Source organism: Acomys minous, assembly GCF_964271855.1.
Source record: "Acomys minous genome assembly, chromosome: 11".
NCBI lineage: Eukaryota > Metazoa > Chordata > Mammalia > Rodentia > Muridae > Acomys > Acomys minous.
This window is the reverse complement of record NC_140492.1, coordinates 101,006,921-101,033,300: the sequence shown is the minus strand read 5'-3', so window position 1 is coordinate 101,033,300 and position 26,380 is coordinate 101,006,921. Positions and strand designations below refer to the sequence as shown.

General features: G+C 45.0%; 2 protein-coding genes across 5 annotated transcripts in view; one reads left to right on the top strand and one right to left on the bottom strand.

The window, feature by feature from the left end:
- Positions 1-7,823, bottom strand: part of LOC311609309 (uncharacterized protein) — a 51,553-nt gene extending 43,730 nt beyond the window's left edge. Inside the window, exon 1 of one of the 2 annotated variants that reach the window (XM_084802319.1) lies at positions 7,724-7,823. The gene's annotated coding sequence lies outside the window, so the exon portion shown is untranslated. Of the gene's footprint in view, positions 1-2,632; positions 3,511-7,723 lie in introns of those variants that run through there. The other variant, XM_084802318.1, reaches the window with a different exon arrangement.
- ZBED3 (zinc finger BED-type containing 3) lies at positions 1,657-21,232 on the top strand. 3 transcript variants are annotated; one of them, XM_084802315.1, is made up of 3 exons: positions 1,657-2,203; positions 12,618-12,697; positions 19,071-21,232. In XM_084802315.1, exons 2-3 carry the CDS (start codon positions 12,673-12,675, stop codon positions 19,778-19,780), a joined length of 735 nt encoding a protein of 244 aa, XP_084658441.1. In that variant the 5' UTR covers positions 1,657-2,203; positions 12,618-12,672; the 3' UTR covers positions 19,781-21,232. The 3 variants fall into 3 exon arrangements, with proteins under 3 accessions (XP_084658441.1, XP_084658443.1, XP_084658442.1); XM_084802317.1 differs by lacking the exon at positions 12,618-12,697 and adding an exon at positions 5,404-5,623 and having other exon boundaries at positions 1,661-2,203; XM_084802316.1 differs by lacking the exon at positions 12,618-12,697 and having other exon boundaries at positions 1,673-2,203.
- The last annotated feature ends 5,148 nt before the right edge of the window (positions 21,233-26,380 follow it).

Here is a 26,380-nt window from a genome sequence, read left to right as displayed (position 1 = left end):
CCATTTTCTCCAATAGAGAGACACTATATATCAACTGCACATCAAGGCAGGCCTCACACTCTCTACAGTTGGCTGGCACAAAACCGGCTCTGTGTGTAATGACTGTCCTTGGGTACCAACCTCAAGACATCTGCAATGAACTAAATCCCCAAGACAGAGGGCACACCTGTGAGGGATTTTCTTCTTGATTTGAAGTGGGAAGATCTGCTTCTAATCAGGATCTTTGAGGTCAAAAGATGCTTTAATCTTTCGAGGCAGAAAAACCCACCTCTAATCTGGGCCGTGCTTTTTGCCGGAAGCCTATGTAAGGTCAGTCGGAAGCCTGTGTAAGGTCAGCCGGAAGCCTGTGTAAGGTCATGGCAGAAGGAAGCTTTTGCTCTTCACCTTCCTGTTCTCGCCTTGCTAGCAAAGCAATTCCTTCACCGGCATTAGCACCTACTTCAAGATTCTAGCATATACTGAAGAGTTGAGACATCCAGCCCCATGGACTGAGCAACTAACTGTTCATGGGCAGCCATTGTTGGATTAGCTGGACCACAGCCTGATAGTCATTCTAAATATATATATATTTAGATTTGGAAAGAGATATATATGGAAAGAGATATATATGGAAAGAGATTCTATAAATTCTGTTACAGTAAGGAACCCTTACTCATACACCATGTTTTTATGTGCTTTTTTTTTTTTTTGGTTTGTTGAGTTTAAAAAGGAGAAAGAATATAATCAAAATATACTACATGTAAAAACTTTAAACAAAATGTAAAAGGGAGTAGGGACTCTAACAATTAACCTCTTCTTGCAAACTTATTCCTTTCGAGATACCCAACCAGAGTGTTCTTTCTTCTGAAATTATTCTTGGCATAGAAAAGAGAAAATTCAACAAACAGATTTTCCAACTCTAGTTTACCTATCAGGTGTTTTTCATTTGTTTGTTTGTTTGTTTTTGTTTTTTGTTTTTGAGAAAGGTTATATTAATAGTTCTATGGCAAACTGTGTGCTCAGCAACCCCATTCCTAAACCACTTGAACCAAAGCAGTTAAAGTGGCTTGTATTACTTACAAAACAATTTCTTGCTTCTTTTAATTTTACACCTGTTTGCCTATTATCTCCTGGCTAGCAAGGCTTCCAGCCCATTGTTTGTGTGCTTTACTGTGACAAACAGTGAACGGAGCCTTATGTGGGTTGTTGAAGAGATGGCGCAGGGGGTAAAGGCAAGTCCTGCTCTTCCAGAGAAGTTGATTCCCAACTGGCTTTAGGTGGTTAGCCAACACCTGTAAATCCAGTCAGTTAAGGGTGATCCATCGCCCTCTTCTGGACTCCACTGACACTGCACTCACACACGCACAGACCCACCACCCCTACCGCCCAAACAAACTAAACTAAAACAACAAACTAGTGCAATTTTTAAATGGATAAATAAAAGGCAGAACGTGCCAAAAAAAAAAAAAGCAGAAAGTGCCAGTTGTTCACGAGAGCTAACTGGTGCATCCAGGAACCCGGCAAGTCACTTCTTTACGACTATTTGTAGACTGAAATCTACATGGTAGGAATATTTACAGGGCTGGAACAGCAAACACTACACAACAGGATTTCCCTCAACCTGCAAAGCCCCAAAGCGCTCACCAAAGTCTTGGGAAAAAAAATGTCTTTCCACCTGGAGTGTGGAATACAGAAAACTGCCTCACAGCGCGGCTGCTTGCAGCTGATGTAATTGTTGTAAATCGTGCAGACATTTTTCCTGAATATAATCAAGACGAAAGCAGTATCCTGCGCTGGTGTTTTTGGTGAACACCTTTTACTCCTCAGACCTTGGTGGCAGGGACTTCTAACTCGGGCTCCACCAGAGGCCTTAAACTGAAAGAATGCGAGCAGCGCGCCCAGCTTAGGACCTGGACCAGCTGAATCCAGGTCTTGGAAGGTTAAGGCAAACGTCTTCAGCATCACTGCGCTATTGCACCTCCTAAAAACTCCGACAAATGTTCGATTCTTTAAACTAGTTCTCCACCCGCTGCTTTAACCCCCTTAAGGACCGGATGGTTTAACAGGGGCTCCCCCGCGTTCAGACCACGCGTCACCGCCCCCTGGACGCCCCCAGACGGCGCGAATTGAGCGCTGTGTCTTTAAGGGGGAAGCGGCACTTTCCGTCCAGGACAAAATGTCTGCAAGGAGCCGGGAGACGAGGGGCGTCCATCGCGGCGTCCCGGTGAGTGTGGCTGGGGCTTAGCGGTGCGGCAGGCCGAGGGCGGGGGCGTGACGGGAGGCCTGAGATCGCGGGGACATCACGGGGGCGCGGGACTGTGGGGGCCCGCGGGGACATCGGGGACCCTGGGGGGCGCTGGAGCGGCGGGGACCGGAGAGACCGCGGGGCGGAGGCGGGGCGGGAGGGGTGGGACGCCTGCGGCCTGAGCTTGGTGAGCCGGGTGCGTGGGAAGCCACGCAGGACCGCGGGGGCTTGGGGAGCTCCCAGGCCGTGCTGCTCCCCGGCTCCTGCAGCGGGCTCCTGCCACCCTCGGCTTTGCAGCTTGCCTGCTTCCCGAGCCTTCTGAGGCTTCTCGGCTCTCCATGGTCACCCAGCTCCCAGGGAAATGGGGGAAAGGGGGAACCCCCCCACCCCCAATAAAGTTGTCTCTACCAGGCCTCTGGCGACAATGGTGACTTGGTTAATGTTTCACACCTGTGTGCAGAGACAACCTCTGTGCTGGTATACAGAATCCCTTCCTCCACTAGACACAAACAAAAGAGTTTCCGGATCCTTTCCCAGCACGCTGGAGCTGTTGGTTGTGCAAGCCTTTTGTGGCCCTTTCCAAATTTTTTGCTAAAAAGGATGGGATGGACTGCTGAGCTCCAAAGATAAGGTCTTTAGAACAGCTGTTGAAGAATTGGTTTCATAAATTGAAATAATGAGTGTTGTGCTGTTCCTTTTTTTTTTTTTTTCCCTCCCCCTTTGGTTTTTAGAGACAGGGCCTTGACTGTCCTGAAACTTACTGTGTGGACCACGCTGGCCTCAAACTCAAGGGATCTGCCTGCATCTGTCTCCTGAGTGCTCATCACTGCCCAGCTTAATTTTTTTTTCTATCTTTTTCTTTTTTTCTTTTCTTTCTTTCTTTTTGTTTTGTTTGTTTGTTTGTTTTCAGTTTTCAGAGACAGGGTTTCTCTGGAAGTTGATAGCCTTTTTGTTTGCTTGTTTTTTGTTTTTCGAGACAGGACTTTGTTATGCCCAAATTTTGAGAGACTCCCCGAACAGACCACCCAAGATCCAAGTCCAAATGCAATGGCAAGGAAGTTTTTACCTGGGCCACACCTCCTACGCACAGACACAGCAGATGCTTGGTGTTTCATGGTTGGGTAGTAGGTGTAGGGGCAAGTTGGCCTGTAGACTGGTTGAAGCAGTCATGGGGCGTTAAGAGCTTTAGCCTGGCTTCTCCTAACTGGCTATTGCTATGTGCCAGACCACCTGCCAGTCAGCTTGACCAGCAGAGAGTATATTTGGACTTTCCCAAGGTGAGCTGATTGTGTTGCTAGGGAATATTTTTCTGTTTAGACTAGTTTGGTGCTTTTTCCTGGAATCTGAGTTCAGCCCTTGGCCAGGTTTAACACGAAATGGAGTTTCTGTTTCAAAATGGAGTTTGTCTGGTCCTTACATTTCCCCCTCTCCTAGTGACTAGAGAAGCTCGGTCTTGGGCTTCTATCTCCCCTGCATTTCATAACTGTCTAGGTTCATGTTTTTGTAGGGGCTAGTAATGGGCTTTGCTGACCATCAGTTGGATGATACCTAGTCTTTCTTTTATGAATTGTATCAGCTTATTTAGGATACAAGGCCCAAAGGTGAGAAGGAGAAACAAAATGAACAAAGGACCCAAAAGCATGGATATTAAAGTGGTCAACCATGGAGAGGAATTGAACCATGATTCAAACCATCATTAATGTGGTCTTGGACAAACATAATATAACATCAATCCTATAAGGAGAACAAAGCATGACTGGGAGAAACAGAACTAAGGGCCCATTTGTCCCTTATGCCAGGGAGTTTTGTTTTGTTGTTGTTGTTGTTTTGTTTTTGTTTGTTTGTTTGTTTGTTTAAATATAGCATTTCAGCCTCTTAGGTGGGATAATGGACGCTGTAGTCTCTGCTGTAGCTTCTTCTAGCTGACATTAGGACACTGTTATCAGTGGCCCCGGGAAGTCTGAAAAGCTAGTCAAAGGCTAGGTAATGGGGCACTTATCAGAAGCATATCCTTAGCCAATCTAGTTGAAGAGACAGGGAGCAGTCCTATCTGTGGGGCCCGGTAAACATCAGCTTCCAGCAGGTCCAGATCTCAGCAGCTTGTAATCTATAGGTGATGTCTGGATGGAGTCTGTTAGCCAGGTAAAAATCTGCTGAGACAAATATAGACTAGGGACAAAATTAAATTTTTCTAGTAATTGGGAACGGTGAAGAATCCCAAGACCAGGAGAATTTTCCTTTTCAGAAACAGGTAGGTGTGCTTCTCTGGAGTTCATTTGATCTATGGCAGGTGGATCCAGTTCTTATGAGTCTTTGATTTTCTGAAGTTTATATGAATTTTAGCTTACAGAAGGAAGTATATTAATATTACAATTGTAAAAGACAGCAGCAGTAGACTCATACTTTTGAGACCCAGTAAAAGCATTAACAATTTTTTTTCTTAGTCCAGTAGCCTTGATGTACAAACTGGACAGACTTATTTTTAGCATAAAGAGCATAAAGAGAAGTATCCCTTAAATCTATATCCAAAAGACAACTAAAGGGAAAATTAATCTTGAGCTTGTGACTGATTAGTAAGCAGTCAGTGCTTTACCAGCTTATTAGAACTCGATTGATCTCATTTTTATATGCCTTAAATCATTTTGTAGCTCTACAACTTTTATTTATGTATCTTAAAACTTTTCTTAACATCCTCTAATCTTTATCATTTGCACTTACCATTTAAACACTTTCTTAGACCCTCAAATACTTTTTTATTACTGACTTTTAAATACTTTCTTAGACCTTCTAGCATTTATAAGACACCGTCTTAGAACTTCTAATATTTTAGATCCTCCTAACTTAAACTTACATATCCTTAGACCTTACATAAACTCTATGCTATTTTTTTTAGTCCAGCTATTCACCAAGAGACACATACAGTTAGTTGTTTACTGGGAGCAGTCATCCAAATAAAGGATTAGTAAAAAGTTACACTAAAATCCGTTTACCTTTTAACATGAAGCCTGTGAGCCAGGCAAGCTTGTCTGTCTTTTTAAATAAGAGAAGAGACCTAGGACCTAGTAACTGTTCTAATTGTTCTCTCGTTGTCAAGCTACCATTAACTTAGCCGTCAATGTGATCAGAGACCTGAGAAGGAAAAATTGTAACCTAGATAAATCTATCAATTAAAATGACAGAGATGACCAGCCAGTCCGCCACCTAGACAGCTGTCTTACCCAGGCTCCTGTGGTTTCCCGGTATCATGTGCAAAGACAGTCTGGCCATCAGGCACAGAAGATGAGAGGCTGTGGAAGAGGAACACGAGAGACTGACCTCACCTCGTTTTCAGCAACGTGAGACAGTAACTCTCCAGATGTCCAGCTTGTTGTCCACAGTGGGTGCTGGACCTAGCAACGGGTGAGGCGTTGGGGCAGTTTTGTCCACTGGCTAGAATACCACCATCCCGCCTTATACTTATCTGCCATGCCAAAAATCTTCTCAGAGACCTTAAGGAGTTGCTGCCGGAATGTGAGGAATCTCTGTCCTAATTAGTTTAAATATATTTAATGCCATATCCTACAGATCTCTGACAAGCTTGAGGGCCAGCATATCTGAGTTGAATCCTTGTCTGTCTTTAGCTGCCAGTTGTGAAGTACATCCCTCAAACATAAGACTGGATGCCATGACTTATAATCTGCAGATAAGTGTCTGCCTATAGGATAATCTGCCTGTTTTTAGCATATCTGGATTGCTTACATTGACTGATTAATTTAGAAAACACCCGTGGTTAACTGAACTATCACCTAATAAAACCATAAGTTGTGATTACCCTAAACAGTTTGTGATAGTAGCTCTTAAAAGGACTGGAACGTCACATACCATTTTTAAGAATTACATACATGGGCTGGAGAAATGGCTCAGTGGTTAAGGGCACCACCTGCTCTTCCAGAGGTCCTGAGTTCAATTCCCAGCAACCACATGGTGGCTCATAACCATCTGTAATGTTATCTGATGCCCTCTTCTGCAGATAAAGCACTCATATACAATAAAAAATACAATAAATCTTTTTAAAAAAAGAATTACATACATATAACACCTTAAAAGAGTTCATACACAGTATGCTGTAATCAAAATATCACCTTCCTTAACTGACAGCTGACCATCAATTTGTGCCTCCCAGTTATATGTAATAACTTAGTTATTTACCTCTAATTTTGAAACGAACATAGGAAGCCAAATAAATCTCATCAATCATGACTATAAGCACAGTCAGAGATATTTTAAGACTACAATCATTCACGAGGCAACCGATAATCTGCACATCTCAATTGTTTTTAACAGTCTATAATAAAATAACAGTCATTAAATTGGAGCTCCTTTACTTCAGTATCAAGATCTCTAAATATAGGGACTGGAAATTTTTCTGACTCCTTTATGGCATATCATTATAGAAGACAACAGTTTTCTTAGAAGAAAATTTATCAGTGTTATACCTATTTAACTTACGATTTACAGAAGTTTCCTTTAAGTCACTAGTACTCTGTATTGACTCTAAATGGCATAATTAATACAAATGGGCTGTCTTACATTTGTTTATGAGTTAAGTCACAGAATATAACCATAATTTCTAGAAGTCAAAACCATATTTTTAACAGTGTAAACAATTGGCTATCTTTAAAGTTAATATATTTCAACTTAAAAGTATTTTAGGATCACTCATTTTTTACATCTGCAGTATAACAGTCTATTAATCTGAATTGGCTTTTATAACCTTAAAATTTTTACCACCAAATAAAGAATATTTTGAACTGGGATTGAACCACATAACATCTGTGTTACAAATGCACATTCTTGAACTTAAAAGTTTAAATGTCACGCTCAATAAGCAAATTATAAATCCTTAGATAAGAGTTCACAGATATATGTTGGAGGTGAAGTTTCAATATCTTTATTAAAGAAACATTGTTTTTAAATTTTATCTTTTATAAATGTAGTACTGTTGGAGATCCGTTTCCTAAATTGGCTCTTTCATTTGCTGTTTAGAATGGCTCCAGCCTTAAAGTACAAGCTTAAGTTAACTACTTGTTACAGATGTTAAAGATTTTTAACCATACCCAATAAGCAATAATTTATAACCAAGATACACAGAACACAATACATTTATATATTTAAAGCCAATCAGAAACAAACATGTCGTAAAGCAGACAAAACTCTCTGACTTTTTTCCTTACCTGTAGTTTCAAGAGAGGAGCATCTTGCTGCCTGTCTGGTTAGCAGATTACAGTTCTCACTCATTTTATATCATAATTTTAAAAGGATCTTACACCTAAATGTCAAATGCTAAAGGCAGAACCCATGGAAGATAATAGAGAAACTAAGGCTATCTGAGTTTGGCATCCTGCCCAGGATGTTTCTGCACACAAGCCCCTGTTGAAAGTGTGCAGCCCCCATAGTGAAGTTATGCAGAGCCCGTTGCCAAGGAGTCCAAGGAGTGACTAGGACTGAAAAGGACCTTACTAGTGGCTTCATCTGGCCACTGCTTACCGCTGAATCCCTGGAAAGACCCACCACATTAGCTCCCGCTGCTCAGCCGCCTATTTCTCCGCATTGTGGGTAGTGACCCTGCACTCACCATGTTGATGCTTCTGGGCTTGCTGGAGTCCAGAGCCCAGCATTAGGAGTTCAGGCAGCCCTGGGCTTGTTGCCAGTTTGATCTGAGCAGGAGACTCCCAACCTGGCTCCAAGGACAGAGCTAGTTTACTAGTTTTTGCTGCTGCTTTTTCTGAGACTCTTTGGAATGAGTTAGAACTAATGACCAACAGATGACGTTTGAGCCTTATTTTCTCCCCAGAACATAAAACATAAAACAATATTTAAACAATTAAACAAATGTTCTTAAAATTGTCAGTCATGAGGGAAAAGGGAGTTGTCACAATCTGTCATTAAAGTTTGGAGAGGTGGAGGTAGTCTGTCCCATCGTCCATCCAAGTCTCAGTCAGATAAAGAGCAACAGAGAGACATAAACACCAGGCAAAGACAAACAATAAGAGCGCACCCAAGATCCAATCAGAAACAAAACAGCGGCCCCACGCCATGCTGCGGGAGCGACCTGCCTTGTCCCAATGCATGAACCCCCTGAAGTTCTTCACATCGAGGCACTCTGTCCCCACCCATGGAATCTGTAATGTCTTCCAGACTCCTGTGATCTCGGCCCTCTGGCGTGTCCACTCAGCCAACTTGATCACTGCCTGTACACAGTTGTCTCGAGACCACAAAGTGAAAGTAAGACTGAGAGCCAGACAAACAACAGCAAACACAACACTTACCACCAGCTTAGACTCCCATTGGGTCAGGGTTTGGGGGGTCTTGGGGGTTCCTGGCCAACACACCATATGTTATGCCCAAAATTTGAGAGACTCCCTAAACAGACCACCCAAGAGCTGAGTCCAAATGCACTGGCAAGGAAGTCTTTATTGCAGGTTTGAACCTGGGACACCTCCCATGCACAGATGCAGCAGAGGCAAGGAAGTGGCCCCAAGTCTCAATTGAGAGGGGTTTTTTTTATAGGTTTTAGACAACGAAATGGGTTTTACAGTATATGATTGGATGGCATTTGGGCAGAAAAGCTGCCAGCAGGGAGTTATGAGCCTTGGCCTTTCATGGTTGGGTAATAGGGGCAAGGTGACCTATCGAAAAGATTGGTTGAAGCAGTCATGGGGGCGTTAGGAACTTTGGCCTGGCTTCTGATTTCTGTTCTCTCACGTAGCCTTTTCTCCCGACTCTCCTTACTCCTAATCTGCCTGCACCCTGGCTGCCCTCCCCAACCCCTCCTCTTCCCAGTTCCCTCCCTCCACCTCCAATGCCTATTTTATTTCCCCTTCAGAGTGAGAGTCAAGCATCCACCTCTTGAGCCTTCCTTGTTACTTAGCTTCTTTGGGTCTGTGGATTGTAGCATGGTTATTCTGTATTTTATGGGTAATATCCACTTTTAAGTGAGTATATACCATGCATGTATTTCTGGTATGGGTTACCTCACTCAGGATGATATTTTTTAGTTCCATACATTTTCCTGCAAATTTCATGATGTTCTTGTTTTTAATAGCTGAGTAGTATTCCATTGTGTAAAAGTACCACACTTTCTTTATCCATTCTTCAATTGAGGGACATTTAGATTGTTTCCAGTTTCTGGTTATTACGAATAAAGCTGCTATGAACAGCTGAGCAAGTGTCCTTGTTGTATGATGGAGCATCTTTTGCGTATATGCCCAGGAGTGGTATAGCTGGGTCTTGAGTTAGAGCTATTCTCAACTTTCTGAGAAAGCGCCAAATTGATTTCCAACATGTTTGTACAAGTTTGCATTCCCACCAGCAATGAAAGAGTGTTCCTCTTTCTCCACATTCTCGCCAGCATGTGCTGTCACTTGAGTTTTTGATCTTAGCCATTCCGGCAGGTATAAGATGAAATCTCAAAATCATTTTGATTTGCATTTCCCAAAAGATGTCTTTTTATTTGTTGTGTATGCCCCACCTCTGTCTTGTGTTGCACATACATGAGGATGCTTGCGGAAACCAGAGAGAGTGTAGGATTTCACAGAGCTGGAGGTACAGGCAGGTAGGAGCACCTGGGCCTGGGTGCTGGGAAGTGAACTCTGGTCCTCTGGAAGAGCAGCAAGTGCTCTTAACCACTAAGCCATCTCTCCAGCCCTTTTACCAGCTTTCAATTTCGTGTATGCCTTTGGGCTAATAATTACAGACTAATTTTCCCAGCTGTCTGGGTCTATTTATAAATATATGACTACATGGCAAGAAGCTAAAAGGTGAACAGAGCTGGACAGATCGCAGGTGAGTGGACTTAGTTTCCCCGGCACTTCCGCTGTCAAGGCTAATTACTCAATTATTATGTTCTGCTTTGATTTAAACCACTGTAGTTGAAGTAAACGAAAGCTCCATCAGTGTTGCCACATAATCTGTGAATTTCATCATAATGTCAGTTTCTCCTGTTGGATCCAGGCTCAATCAACACACACTTGTTTATTTCTCTGCCTGGCAAATCCAACTGACGTGATTAGCCTTGCCTGCAGAAGGACAAACAGGGCTGTGCCTCACTTGTTGCTTGCTTTTGAGAACATTTCCTGGTTCTTTGGCGCCTACCCAGTTCTCATGTGTGCAAGCATAAGCATAAAGGAATAAAATTTCACGGCTGGTTTGTAGTGACCATATGCATTAAGCAAAGCACGGTGGCTCTGAAATCAAGGTGAACTTCAAAGCAGGAGGCTTCAGGGTGAATGGTAAAAGATAAGGACATGACACTGCTAGGTATGGTTAAAAAGGCTTCTTATAGGTATGAGAGAGAATCAGAGGCACTGGAAGGGTCCAAACTGAAGAGAGCCATGAGAGGGTGAGGGAGGGAGAGTGAGAGGAGGAGGAGAGGTGAGAGGGGCTAAGAGCCAAGAGCCAGCCTAGAAGGCAAGAGGCCAAGAGACAGGTAGCCCAAATGGCTGAGGTTATATAGAAATCAGAACCTGGAGGAAGAAAGCCCAGCCCGCAGGCTGGAGAGTAAGGGTAAGGGGCGGGGTGAGACGTGATGGGCGGAGCCAGGGCTCTGTAACAGGTGTTGGGGAAACCTAGAGAGACTAAGGGCTAGTGTCTGCTTTGATACGTGAAATAGGCACCTCAGTTAGCCATTTGTCCTGAGTTTTGAGACCAAACATAGTTTTACTTTCTTTCCTTTTTCTTTTATCTTCCTTTTCTTTATAATTCCATTTGTAGGCCTGGAGCCCTGTGGTAGAGCACTTGCCTAGCATGTGTGAGATACTGGGTTCAGTCCCAAGCAGCACAAAAAAATTAATGAACCAACAAAAGACTTAACAGAGATAATGCTTCTTTGCTAATAGTGAAAGTGTCTGCTTGTCTTATAACAAATTTTATACTATCTAAAATGTATATACCTATACATGTGTACATATATAGTCATACATATAATGTATAAGAAGACCAACCATATTTATAGGTCTAAAAAGGTTTTGCATTTATTTATTTGTATATAACATGTGGGTGCTCCTGTGTGTAGAGGTCAGAGGACAATCTATGGGTGTTAGGTCTCTCTTTACACCGTGTGAGTCCCAGTGTCCAAACCCAGGTCATCAGGTGTGTGTGGTGGCAGGCGCCTTTACCTGCTGAGCCATCTTGATGGCCCCATATTTCCAGGTTTTACTGGCTTCCTTCAGCCTCTGCATTGGTATTTTGGGAAGCCATACCGAGGAATCTGGATCTAACTTGATAGATTACTAGTACGTTTATCAGGATAGACTCAAATGCAGGCATAATCGATGGGAATCTTACATCTCCCACAGATACAGGTGTATCACTCCATCCAGAGAGTAGGACTGCCTCCCTCCAAGTGAAGCTCAGCCGCGAGAGAACTTAGAGACATAGTGCCAAAATAATATTCTCCCCTTGCCATGAAAGCTTAAAGCTGGCGTTTTCACACAGCGCTCCCCACTGAGATTAAACCCCCAGATTTTCATTAGCTAAGCTGACTTATCCTAGCAGTACTTTTATGTAGCTTGAATGTGTATAATTATAAAACAGGAACCCAGACGCCTAGTTATATACCAACAAAATAGAACTCTTTTTGGAGCCCAGCCCTGGTCTGATTTTAACCAAGGATAACGGATTTATTACTGGAACCATCTCGTCTTCCCCAACCCCAGATGGTGAGCCTGCTCCCGGGTACATAATGAACATTAGGACGAGAGAGTTGGGTGGAGTAAATGGCCGTGAGCAAAGCAATTGCACCTGTTGGTACCTTTGTGCCATTTTTTAAAACGTTTAAGGAAAAGGATGAAAGGTGTTCCTTTCACTGCACACATAATAATGGCTATGCATTGTTATCCGCTGCTTGATGAGGGAGGCGTGGACAGCACCCTAGCTTGGGCTAGCCCACCTACCTGTTGCTCCCTAGACCTGAGTGATGAGCAGTTTGGAAAGGGAAAGTACATCTGATGTTGTGGGTCTCTGATCCATTCTGGTTTGTTCTTCGCCCCAAGGATCCTTTAGGAGTTCTTCCATTTTGCATGTCCGCCAGGCACGCAACACTGCTTTTCAGCCACTAAAATCTCAGGGTAGGTATACCTGAGCCTGAAATACTAGCCGCTCCTCTGCCTTAAAATTTGCATGGTGCTGGAGAGGCAGGCCGCCCCCTTCTTCATCCATGTAATCTTCATCCAGGAAGCTGCAGCCGCCGCAGGTGCAGCCAGGTGTCTGCTCTGTGCCAAGGAGGTGAGCAGGCTGAGCTGCTTCCTCTCTCATCACACCCTCTTGCTTCCTGTCGGGACAGAATCTCCAGATGGGCAAGGCGCGGGGAACCATGCCACACTGATGAGCCTACACGTTCACTTCCTCCCTCCAGATGGCAAAACCCTGCACTGGTGGATCTTGCAAGCATCTCAGCGAGAGCCTTGCCCATGGGACTGTCTCCAGCCTCCTTAAGTAAGGTCACAGCTAAGATGCCAAGGGGGTTGTTTATTAAAAGGTACTTTTGATTTACATGTAGAGCTTGCAACATACACACTTTGTGGTAAGGCTCTCTTAGAGGGTTTTTTCTTTGGCTTTTGTATTTAATTCTCCCTCTCCCCTGCCTTTTCCATCACCTTACATCTCAGCCTGTAGTGTTTCCTTCTCTGTTTTCTTAAATCTATGGAGATGGTTCCATAGAGTTTTGGATGCTGTGATGGTGTGCAAGTGGTAGACATTCGGTAGAAGCCATGTTTTGAATTTTGACACACTTGGTCTGTTTTGGCTAGCAGCACACAGCACGGGCAGCTGAGCAGGGCTGTCCAGCTGCAGTTCTTAGGAGCCTTTCAGTCATAAGAGGAGACAGTAATGCTCCATAATGCACTGTGGTGATCAGCCATGGCCTTGGTAGGCTAACTATGTTAAATGAAGTTTCTACTTATAGTATTTTCCACGTCTGATGGCTCATTAGGACGTAAGTGCATCATGATTAAAGAACATCTGTAGCTTTACGACACTGTGGCAGTCTGGTATTATCTAGAAATGATGGGATTTTTATATACATGTTACCATATCTAGCTTCCCCTGTAGGCACTAGTTTTTAAACTCTATTTTATTTGGGGTTCCTTAATGCCTCTACCTCCCATCCAGCCCCCTTCCAACCCTAGGTAGGTGAGAAAGAAAGTTAATGGGGAGACAGTGCGTAGACCTCTTTATACTTAGTTCCAGCTGGTTAGGGTCACTGGGTTCTTGAGGGCAATAACCAATCTTAGTCCTCAGGATAGCCAGCAGCCCAGGTAAGCAGCAAACAGCAAACGCAGCAGAAGGAAGAACCAGTAGTCTTTTTCCTCCTCCAAAGTGTTCTTGATGCCTCCTTTCCTCTCTCTGGGCTCTGATAATTATCCCCTCTCAGAGTCCTCAGAATTAAACTAACTGCAGCTGGCAAAGAAGACCATGCCCTTCTCCAAGCTGCAGGAGGCAGTTATCAGCTGTGGACAAACTAAAGCAGCCCATATCACACACTTAGGATTAAAACAAAAACCTGAGTTTGGGTTTTTTTTTTTAATCTAATTTATTTAGAATACAGCTCAGTTGTTTTCTCCTAACTTGTATCTTCCTGTTCCTCCCTTCCTCCCTACTCCCCTCCCCTAGGTCTGTGACAAAATGGGACATCTTCCCCCACCATATAGTCATAGGCTATCAAGTCTCATCTTGGTAGCCTGCTTATCCTTTCTCTGAGTACCACCAGGCCTACCCATCAAGGAGAAGTGGTCAAATATGGGGCACCAGAGTTCATGTCAGAGTCAGTCCCCGCTCTCCACACAACTGTGGAGAATGTCCTGTCCATTGGCTAGATCTGAGTAGGGGTTCAATGTTTACTGCATGTATTGTCCTTGGTTGGTGCAGTAGTTTGAGTAGACCCCCTGGGTCCATATCCGCCCATCATGATGGTCTTCTTAAGGGTTCTAGGATCCTCTGGATCCTTCTGTTTCCTCATTCTCCCATACTTCTCTCACGTAGAGTCCCAATAGGAAATCCTCACAACTATCCCAATCTCCTGGTAAGTGAAGACTTTCGTGGAACATCTCTTTTGGGCTAGTGTCCAATTATAAGTAAGTAGTGGAGAAAGGGGAACACTCTCTCATTGCTGGTGGGAATTCAAACTTGTACAACCACTTTGGAAATCTACCGGGTGCTTTCTTAGAAAACTGAGAATAGGGCTTCCTCAAGACCCAGCTATTCCACTCCTTGGAATATACCCAGAAGATGCTCCAGCACACAACAAGGACATATGCTCAACCACGTTCATAGCAGCCTTATTCGTAATAGCCAGAACCTGGAAACAACCTAAATGTCCCTTAGTCAAAGAATGGATAAAGAAACTATGGTACATTTACACTATGGAATACTACTCAGCTATTAAAAACAAGGAAATCCCAAAATTTGTGGACAAATGGATGGAACTAAAAACCTGAGTTTTTAAAGAAACCAAAACTTCCACTACATTTCCCCACCCAGAACTTCCTCTAGAACACCTGACAGATTTCCCATCCTTTAAATGACTGCATAATAGTCCGTGTTGCGAACAGCTTTTATATACTCAGCTATGGTTCCCATTATAAACAATAATGAAATAAGCATCCTACCACATATGACTTCATGTGTTGGTATCTTTAGTTCTACAGAACAGATATCACACCTGTTATTAAACTAATGCAGAAACTTCTTCCTCAAAGCTCTCAGACCTTTAGTAGGAAAGTGAACTTGGCCCCGTTTCCGCCTCCTTCCGGACTTCAAGGCTTGTGCTTGCCCACCTTATTAGAGTGGTGGGTGTAAAATGACACTTTGCTCTTGCCCTCATAGCGTTTCCCTGAACAGAACTCCCTTTCCACAGACATTTGAACTGGCCCTGAGGTCATTTGCCTACTCGTGTTTCCTGCCTAGTGTCCTATGGGATCGCTTGCTTTTTTTTTTTTTACAAGTCCCCCTGTAAGAACTCTTGGTGTGCTCTGTTGTGGCGAGGAGTTCCAAAGCTACATGGATGAAGCTGAAATGAACTCAGGGGGGTTGGGGGGGTGTATTTCCAGGGCTGGACAGATGTGTGGGACTCGGGTTCCACCCTGGGTATAAAGTGAGATCACATGGGGCCAGAATACAGCCTGCTATTGGAGGGCCGAGAAGGTGGGGCAGTCCCAACCCGTGCTGCTTTCCATTGGTTAAGACCTCCGACAGTAAAGGGCTGGCCAGGCAAAGGATGTCCCTCTCCACTGCCTGGGAGGGGCAGCACTGTGCTTGCCCACATTTTCAGTGTCGCTTGTCCCTGGCTCAGGTGAAGAACAGAGTGCAGAACCCGTGCTCTCCTGCTCAGCCCACCATAACTCTTCCAGCAGACAGCACGCGCATGCGTGCCTGTGCTCCTCTCAGCATCCCAGAGTTGTATAGGAAACCCAGCTCCGGGCTCATAGGGATGTAAAATGCTTGACAGTAACGGCTCACCCGTAGCACTTAGAGGTGCACAAGCAATGAGATGCTGAGCTTTTGCGACAGATGGAGAAATCCGTACGCTCACATGCCTGTCTGCAGTGAAGCAGTAGTCAAACCATTTTAAAATGTATGAAATAAATTGCAGAGATTCGCTATAATAGCATCCCGCCACCTTCCACGTCTGGTAATTAAACAGAGCCCTGAAAGGGTAGACTCAAGGCAGAAGGAAATGGAATTCTTTTTGTTTGTTTTGTTTTTCAAGACAGGGTTTCTCTGTGTAGCCTTGGCTGTCCTAGACTCACTTTGTAGACCAGGCTGGCCTCGAACTCACAGCAATCGCCTGCCTCTGCCTCCCGAGTGCTGGGATTAAAGGCGTGCGCCACCACGTCCAGCTAGGAAGTGGAATTCTTAACAACAACAGATAGGGTATATAGAAAAATTTAGATAGAGATAGATAATTAAACTTCCTAATACTAAGATCATGTTCTGGTTACTCTTTAGAATAATATTTGGTCAGCATGAGGAGACTGGTTTCACTGTGGCATTTTCATACATAGATATATCTCCACTCCTTGTTTTTCCTCTTGCCCCCCCACCCATCTTGCTGGTCTCCTTCCCCCCCCCCACATGGTCCTGCCTTCTGCTCCTATGACCTATGTATGATGTCATCCTTTCTTGTCCCCTCCCTAGCCCTTTAGACTGCTTTCTCTGCTTTCTACATTCATGGCCTACACAGATACATACATGTGTATATAAACTTAAATCTCTATTCTGTACCTGAGGGAAACCATGGCAGTTGTCTTTCTGAGTCTGGTTTATTCACATACAGCTCTCCAGTTGCACCCATTTTCCTGGGAGTGTCATAAGGACTTGTCTTCCTGTATATAATGTGCCCGTTTTATCTAGTCATATGTTGGCAGGCGCTTGGGCTGATTCCACATCTTTCTTTAAAATGCTTTACTTATTTTCAGTTATGGGTATATAAGTACCCTAGAGCTGGAGTTACAGGTGGTTGTCACTCAACATGGATGCTGGGATCTGAACTTGAGTTCTCTGCAAGAACAGTGTATGTATGCTCTTCACTGCTAAGCCATCTTTTCAGCCCCTGGATCCATCTCTCGACTATTATGAATAGTTCAGCAATAAGCATGGTTGTGCCAATGTTTCTGTGCTGTGTTGACTTTAAATTGTTCAGGCACATACTCATGATAGAGATGGAGCATTTTCTGAGGTACCTCCCCCCCCCTCCACTAACTTACATTGCCACCAGCCTTAGAGAAGGGTTCTTTCTTCCTCATGTCCTGGCCACCATTTGTTGATGGTTTTCTTGGTAGCCATTTTGGTTGGGGTGAGACTCAAAACAGTTTTAATTTTCATTTCCCGAATGGCTAAGAATGTTGAACACTTCCAAGTCATTTACTGGCCATTTCTATTTCTTTAATATCTATTCAGTTTATTTTTTATAATGCATTTATTTTTTATTTCATGAGCATTGGTGTTTTGCCTGCATGTATGTCTGTGAGGGTGTCAGCTCTTGGAGTTACAGACAGTTGTAAGCTGCCATGTAGGTTCTGGGAATTGAACCTGGGTCCTTTGGAAGAGCATTCAGTGAGTGCTCTTAACTGCTGAGCCATCTTTCCAGCCCATGTATTCAGTTTATCATTAGATGCTTTTTGGCAATTTTTGGAGCTCATTATGGATTCTGCCTGCTAATCTCCTGTTGGCTGTGTAATTGACATGTTGTCTTTTATTGCCCATATCTTTTGTTGGATATGCTGCATATTTCTATAATTACAGTATGGTTTAACTCTGAAGTTTCTTGGCTCTTTAGTTTGGATGATCTCTCTGGAGATGAGACTGAGCATTGAAAGGATCCATTGTTTTCATTATGTCAGGACAGGTCTGGCCTTTTACACCCATTGTTTGTTTTGTAAAATTGGGAACCCAAATCTTGTATGTAACACAGCCTAGCACGCACGCACGCACGCACGCACACACGCGCGCGCACACACACCGTGTACATATTCAGATGTTATATTTTTTCTGGTCTTCGGTCTTATTGATCTCACAGGTTCTGTAATCTTTGGTCTCTTCTGCTCAACCCTCGGGACCTGGCAGTGAGCAGCTCGCTGAGCTGGATCTCCCCAGCGTGATGCTTCCTGAGCTGAGTCATCACAAGAGCCCAAAGAGTCTGAGTGGCTTTGGTCTTTCTTTCTTTCTTTCTTTCTTTCTTTCTTTCTTTCTTTCTTTCAACAAGCGCCACCTTTTTACAGCTTTGGGGGAGGAGAGGGTTATTGTGTGGGTGAGTTGTCTTTGTACCAAAGACTTAGTCGCTGGGCCTGTGGGATGGCTGAGCAGGCACGTGCTTGCCAGCCTGATGAGTTCAAGCCCCGGAACCGTATGTCAAAGTGGAAGGAGAACGCTGATCCCACAGGCGTGCCCTCTGATCTCCACACCCGTGCTGCGATGCACACAGACACATCCGAGACTTAGTCATCCCAGGCCTGACACTGCCTTAGGTCCCTCCTGTGTAGACACTTCAACAGAGAAGGCATACGCCAGTAGTTTTCTTGTCCTGCCCCTTGACTGGAAGTGCCAAACAAGCTTTCTATCTTCTAACTATCAAGAGGGGCCATTTAATAGGACGAGCAATGAAGAAGACAATGTTATATGTCTTGGGTCCCTATAAAATGCTAAGGAAAAAAAAAATCCTAGACAGGCATTCACTGGTCATGTTCCTGCTAACTAAGGCTCTTCTGCTGGATTTCTTATGGGTCTGTGTGCCCTATAAACGTCAAAATCACCTTGGGTTATCCTGTACATGTATTTCTGTTTTGGAACCTAGATTGCTTGGGAGTCTCCAGGCAAACAGGACCTCAAGATCATTGAGACCAGGCTTACCATGTAATTTAAAGGCAGTCGTTTAAGGCTCTGGTTTACATCTTGCCAGTGCCTTAAATGTGCATATTTCGAAAGCATATAGTGATTTCCAGTATGGTCAGTTTTCTTATAAGTACACTGTTATAAATCACTCCCAATATGTGGTGTTTGGATCAAACCCAGGCACACTGTGCATGCTGGGCAAGCATGCTACCAAGCTGCATCTGCAGCCCTTAGCTCAAGATTTTTTAAATACGCAGATGCTTGTTCTTCAGAAGAGAACGCTTAGTGAGAGAAGGACTAGACACTTCTAACTTTTTTTTAAGGCATTGGTATTTAATGCTGAGCATTGAGGGGAGGACAAAAACATATCCACAAGGTTTGCAGCATAAAAGGAATGGTAAACCTAACGTTTACAGGGTCTGTGTGTATATAACAATGATTATTGTTATTTTTTTTCTTCTGCCCCCTGCCCCCCATGCAGACACTGCAGAAGGAATGAGGAGTGAAGAGCCCCAGGAGACCATGGAAGACAGCTGGAGGCCTGATGACACTGCTGGGCAGGGTGACCCATGTCCTGGGCTGGCGCCCACGGCTCCCGGCCACCTAGGGGCGCCATACTCCGAGGCCTGGGGCTACTTCCATCTAGCCCCGGCTGGACCAGGGCACCCTACAGGCACCTGGGCCACCTGCCGGCTGTGCGGGGAGCAAGTGGGCGGCCACCCGGGCTTCCAGGCGTGGACTGGGGCGCTGTGGCGGCACCTGAGCCGCGCACACCTGCGGGAGCTGGAGAAGAGCGCCGCTCGGAGCTCTCCGCCCACCGTGCCCTGCCCACCGCCGCCGCCCAGCCCCGCCCTGGCTGCCGAGGGCGACTGGGCACGCCTGTTGGAGCAAATGAGCTTACTGGCCGCGCGGGGCAGCCGGCGCGAGCTGGAGCTGGAGCGGCGGGAGGCGGCCCTAAGGCAGGCGGAGCGCGCGCTGGAGCGCAGGCGCCGGGCTCTGCGGCAAGAGGAGCGCGCCATGGCACAGGCACGCCGCCAGCTCCAGGCCGAGCGCGACGCGCTAAGAGCGTGGATGCGGGAGCAGAGCCCCGATGCAGGGGCCCCGGCGCCATCCTCTCCCAGGCCTCCACCCCTCAAGGAAGACCCTGATGGGGATGTCCAGGACGATGTGATCACCAAGGTCCTGTTGTAGCGAGGCCTCTCCATGCATAAACCTAACCATAGGCTGTAGGCTCCCGGGAGCAACTCCAAGGCTATCTTCAAGTAGTCTTTTAGAGGCGCACAGGATGGACCTTACAGCAAGAGGAATCAGCTCCAGGGACCTCCTTTAGTGCCTTAGAGCTGAAGGCTTTTAAAGCCGGAAGTTTCTCTAAATACCAAAGTCTCATCACACTGCAAGCCTGTACCTCTTGCAGGGGCAGGGGTATGGAAACGGTAACATTCTTTATCCAGGAAGAGGGTCGACTCCTTTACTGATGTATTATCTTGTCCCAGCACCAAGTTCCAAAGAAGGGACCTTGAGTTTCATTGACTCCCTAGCTCTTTGCCTTCAGCATCTATAGAACCCCCCCAAACTGGGCAAGTCCCAGAGAGACAACCCCCCCCCCCCTTTTGCTCTTGTCTCTCCCATGGCTCCCAAGGCCAGGAGCACCTTTTTATTTAAACCATCTTTTCCTGGATCAGGTCCAATGGCGGGCACTGTTGTATAATGAGGCAGGGCACCATGGGGAGCCCCACCAAGGTGTACACCCTGAGGAATTACACACCACGGAACAGATCTGGTATAAAAGAGGGTTATTGTGGGAAAGGGGGAGGGGACGGGGGAAGGGATAGAGTGAGTGGGCCATGAAGGCAGAGTGGGAGGAGGGGCCGTGGGCAGGGAGGGAGAGAAAGGGGCACCTTGAAAAAGAGCCTGGGGAAGGGGAGAACAGAAAGATCAAGGGAGCTAGGGTGGCGGCAGGTCCTTTTATCCAGCACGCACCTGACTTTGAAGGTGATGACGTAAGAGGTTGCTATGGCCATCGGGCAGGCTAGTGGGATCACCTGTACACTAACAGGTACATTCGCCCATTTTCCTGTCTCGGGTCTTGCCACCTTACTAGCAAAACATGTCACCAGGCGGAGCAGTTTCTTTGTCCCCATAGGCCTCCCCCGGAACCAAAAGAGAAACCAGAGGCCACACCTGACAGTGTCGATCCCTGTCTCACTTCCTCCCGTCTTCCAGCCTGTTCCCCAGCAATGTTGCCTACCCGTGATGCCCTTACTGCCCACACTTGCCATCCCACTGGTCCCTTCCCATGTGTCACTGCATGCTAAGCTTCTGCCCCCAAGCCAAATACGGTTCCCTGCCTTTGATGTCTTCCTTTCTGAAGTCCCTTCTTTTGGAGGTGTTTTTCTGAAGAATTTGGGGGGCCGGGATAAGGGCTCTTTCAAAAAACATAGCTTAAATGCAAATGCTTTCTTATGTGAAACTTTGGAAGGACAATCTGATGTTTTATTTTATAAAAACCAAGTGTGCTCAATTCTAGGACAAATGCGCATTTGACTTGGAAAGAAATTATATGTGCTTCTGTGACTGATATGAATGAATATAAATAATATGAATAACAGTTTAATTTCATTAAATACTTGTAATTTTTTACGAGTTTTTCTTGTCTCTGAAGCTTTTATTTTCCTGAGTGTGATTTTTGAAAATTAGAGTCATTCTCAGCACTTGAGCATAGGAAAGAAAGTGAAGTGAATTGTTCAAAGTGGCCTTCTATACAAAGGCACACAAGAAAATAGGCGAGGAGTAAGTAATCTTTTTAAAATGTTCTGAACGTTCGGCCGTTTGAATAGTAAATGGTGATTTTTAAAATTTTTATTGTTATTGTGAGATAAGGTCTTTCTATGTAGCCCTGGCTGGCCTCGAACCCAGAGATCTACCTGCCTTAGCCATGGCTGCTAAGACTAAAGGTGTGAACCAAGTTCTCGAACTGTTTTTTTACTCAGACAACTTTTGCCCTAATTTTTTTTTAATTGAACAATCTAGGAAAAGTTGAAAGGCTAATAAAATGAATATCCATCCATACAGATGGGTGTGTGTGTGTGTGTGTGTGTGTGTGTGTGTGTGTGTGTGAGGTTTGAAGCAACCACTTGTATTTTAGATTTGTCTGATTGTTTCTATGGGCTGTCTTCTACATTCTGCTCCTGGTTCATTTCCTTAGAGTTTCAGAAACATCTACCAGCATCTCGCTGAGCTGGCCCAGCCTTGACTGTTCATGCTGCGTCAGGACTTTGTGCCTGTCCCGTGACTCCTCCCATACTGCTTACATAGCCTGCCACCACCGACACTTGATAACTAGTATTTCCTGGGCACTTAACAGCATTATCAAACACGAAGCAGCTCCAAGGTGAGATATTGATGCTGTGACTGATTTATACACAAGAAAAACATCGGCAAGCCAAAAGGTGTGTGCTGCCAAGTGTGAAGACCTGAGTTCAGTCAGGATCTGATCCACATGGTAGAAGGAAAGAAGCAATTCCCACAAGTTGCCTGACTTCCATATATGTACTATGACACATTAAATAAATAAAAGTATTTTTAAAAGGGAGGTTAATTAGCAAATTTGTACAGTGTTACAGTTGACGTAGTCAAGACGGAATCCAAATGTAGCCAGCTGTCTGCAAGTTTTCACGCCCCTCCTAGCCGTTTCACTGCCCCCCAGAGTGCTGACACCTACTATCCTGCTCCGTTTCCAGTTAGTGAAAATTGTGATATTAACACCTCTTAACTCAGAGGTTAAGAGCACTGTCTGCTCCTCCAAAGGTCCTGAGTTCAATTCCCAGCAATGACGTAGTGGCTCACAACCATCTATAATGAGATATGGTGCCCTCTTCTGCCTTGCAGGCGTACATGCAGGCAGAACACTATACATAATTAATCTTTTAAAAAAAATTCCTGAGCATGTGCGCCGCCATGCGTCTATGGTGATGTACTCTTGTGATCCCTGCACTCAGGAGAGGCAGAAGAATCAGGTGTTCAAGGTCATCCTGAGCTACATAATTGGGTTTGAGGCCAACCTGGGCTACTTGAGACATGCACACCTGTTGATAAAGCAGACTGCCCATTCTGCTTGCTCACGGACTCCTGAGCACTACTAAGCTTATTTCTGTGAAATCCTGCACCTCGCCATATGCCATGCTTCAAGACCTATTACCCTTCACTTGGAATTCATCTCCTCACTGCCATCCCCTCTGTCTCTCAACTTGGCTACAACCCAGTTCTTAGTACCTCTGCCCCAGTTTGCCTCCTGCTAATAAGTCCCTTCAGTGTAAGAGACTCCACCCAGGGCTGGGGTACAGCTCAGTAGCCGAGGACCTATGTAGCATGTGACAAATTCCCACCACTGGGGAAGAAAAATCCCAACCCATTCACAAGACCACAAATCTTCCTTAGATTTCCTTCTCTGAACAGGCCAGCTGCTTGGGATCTTACCTTCCCTCCTGACAGGCTTGAGCCATGGGGGTGAAGTTCACTCATCTGTGCTTACACAAGTATGTGGCATCAGATGCACTCTAAGACACTTCACAAGTTCTTCTGCACTTAGATTTATAATTTGTCTTTAATTTTCTCTAAAATTCCCAACAGAAAAGTAGCATAGAGGGGGCTGAGGGAGCAGTTGGGTTTGGTGTTTTATCTTTTTTTCTTCTTCTTTTAATACAGGGTCTAATAGCTCTGAACACTGAAATTGCTATGTAGACCAGGCTGGCCTCAAATTCACAGAGATCTACCTGCCTCAGCCACCTCTACGTCTGCCTCATTTGGATTAAAGGCATTTGTACCACAACCCTGTTCAAATTTTCAAATTTCTTTAATCAACAAACAAAATTTTTTTTAAAGTGCCAGGTATTAGATTCTGGGCTTGACTCAAATGGGGAAATAATCTGTAACACTCCCATTTTCTTACACAAGTCATGTGAATGTCATGCCATAGCCTAAGGACAGCATGACCTTTTCCCAGAGTTTGTCATTTCATTAAGCATTTGCAGTTTTTAGCCTAGTAACAGTGGCATTTCGCCTTATGACTGGAATTTAGTTTAAGGTACATTTTTTAAATTAGGCTGTACAATCTGAATCTGGATACTTTAGAAGCAAAAAAAGACTGAGAAATGTTACTCTTCCATTACACAAGTACTCAGAGCCATCAGACACAAGAAGTCACCTTTAGAATTCTACTTTTAGATTTAAAAAAAATTTTTAATAGATTTTTTTACTCTAAACAGAACACTGACAGGAAGGGCCTGGGCACTGGCTGTGGGAGTCAAAGGAAGAGGCTCACCCTCTGCTCTATACACTTCTGCAACAATTGTGATTTTCTATACCAAGCCTTACTTATATAATAAAAATTATCTATCGGCTTTGAACTTTTTCAAACCTACTTTATTTGGGGTTCTTTAATGCTTATACCTCCCTTCTAACCCCCCGACCCTAGACAGGAGAGAAAAGAGGTTAATCAGAACAGAAAAAGTAGACCTTTTTAGACTCAGTTCCTTGGAGCAATTCCACTTTTCATCACCAGGACTCCAGTAGACCCGCTAAACAGCAAACCAGCAATTCAGAAAAGGTGACTGCAATCACAGTCAGTAGCTGGACTCCAGAGCAGCAGCTGCAACCTTGATGCGTCCTCTGGATCAATTCTTTCTAGGAGCGTCTTGAAGCGGAGCAATGAACACTCAACCAATAGGAAATGAGGCCAAGACCAAAAAGTGTATATATATACACTCAGAGTCCTTACTAGGATGTTTATCAGTTCGCAAAGATCATGCCCTCACAAGAGGTGGACAGACATCACCTGTTCTTTCACAAGTCCATTTCCAGTGGACAAACACCACACACCCTCACACGTCTGTTTCACATCCCACACTTGGGATTAAAACAAAAACATGTTTACGTTCACTACAGTTATCTACATTTAAAAACAAATCCTTTCCCTCTGTACTCAGCTTTCTTAGTGAAGCACAAGGGTACATATTACCACCATTTCCAAAAAAAAGGTCTAGAGAGAAATATATCACCATCATTTGACAGACGAGGGAAACGAGCTCCAGAAAGTGCTCTGGACCCTTAGCAGGGAGTGGCGACAGTGGCAGGTTGCCCATCTTCAGCTGCCTCTACAGGCATCCTGCCTCTAGCCTTGAGGGCTCCTGACCAACACAACATTTGGTTTGGGACAGGCATTGAGCTGGCATTTTGGTGGAGTCTGCGAGCTCAAGAGTGGGGTCAGGGATTGGATCAACACCTGGCCAGAGCAGGCTGTTCACAGGGAGTCGCCATCGCTGGCTGGCAGCCCGGACATGCCGTGCATGTAGCAGGAGGGCTGTCTAAGGTGACAGGGTTTGCTGATGGCATCACCCTGGCGCCGTAATGAGAGGGAGATGATATGAGTGGTCGGAATTACGATTCCCCTGCCATGTTGCTTCCGTGCACTCTATATTGGGAACTGGTGCACAAGGGTGAGCATAGGTGAGCAGGGTGATGCTAGCACCAGAACCATCACCCTTGGCGGTGAGAGGATTTGATTGGCATGTGCTAAGTTTCCACTGTGACTGTTGTGCCCTTGAAACATCCCAGAAGGGTGTCACAAACACTGTTCAGATTTTGCCTTTTGCCTAAGATTTTGTTTCGTTCTCCCGGACCCCGCCCTAGCTAGCTTTAACTGTCAACCCAGCTTAGAGTCATCTAAAAGGCAGTCTCAATTAAGGCATTATATCAAACTGGCCTGTAGGCATGTCTGCTGAGGATTGTCTTATATTGGTTGTCAAAGAGGATGCTAGCTCACTGTAGGCAGCGTCATTCCTTAGCAGGTGACCCTGGGCCCCCTTGGGTGGCCTGGAAAGCAGCATCACTTCTGATTTCTGCTTCAAGGTCTTGCCCTGATGTCCTCAGTGACTGGCTGTGACCCAAAGTGTAAGGCAAAGAAACCCTTTCCTCCAGTGTGTTGCTTTGGTCAGAATGTTTTATCACAGCAACAGAAAGGGAGCTAGAGCAGACTCATTCAAAACTCCACTTCTGAAGGTCTGAACATGAAGCCTTCAACCACCTCCGTGTGGTGCTTTGCCTGGAAAATGGCTGAGACAGCCTAGTTAAAGTCCCCTTCGCTCTAATCTGCTATGGTTACAGGAAAGACACTAGAGCAACAATTGAGAGTTCCATGATAGTTCAGTTGCTTGGTTAACTAGATTTTCTTATTATCTATACCTAGAAACAATGCTGTCACATAGCTATTACTTATGAGTAAAATAATTATTAAAAGTAAAAATGGTAGCTGGGTGGTGGTGGCACACACCTTTAATCCCAGCAGCAAGTGAATCTCTATGAATTCAAAGCCAGCCTGGTCTAGAGAGCGAGTTCCAGGACAGCCAGAGAAGACTGCAGAGAGAAATCCTGCCTCAGAAAACAAAAATGATTTGGCAGCTTATGCATATAGCCCTGCCTGAGCCAGGAGGATTGCTGCAAGTTCAAGGCCAGCGTGGGCCACAGAGAAAGTTTGAGGCTAGCTCAGGCTAAAGTGAGATCTTGTATCAAAAACAAACAAAGAATAAGCCCCCCCCCCAAACCACTGTTCACAGCACTCTACAGGCAATGGCATACAGAACTGCCCATGATTCACAGGACGTCTTCCGACTGCTAAAGGCTGAATGGGCTGCTCAGACCACATAGCTAGTGAGGCCATGAGGTCGGGTAGAGCCCAGCCTGCAGATCAGCTCACAACCACAGCTGAGCAGCTTCTTCCAGATGCTCTTCCATCAT

What these genes read in the sequence shown, in the direction of transcription:
- ZBED3 (XM_084802315.1), top strand. Translation starts at nt 12,673, where the DNA reads ATGGGACTGTCTCCAGCCTCCTTAA. An exon ending in ACTGTCTCCAGCCTCCTTAA is followed by an intron (nt 12,698 to 19,070) that starts GTAAGGTCACAG and finishes CCCCCCATGCAG; the next exon opens with ACACTGCAGAAGGAATGAGG.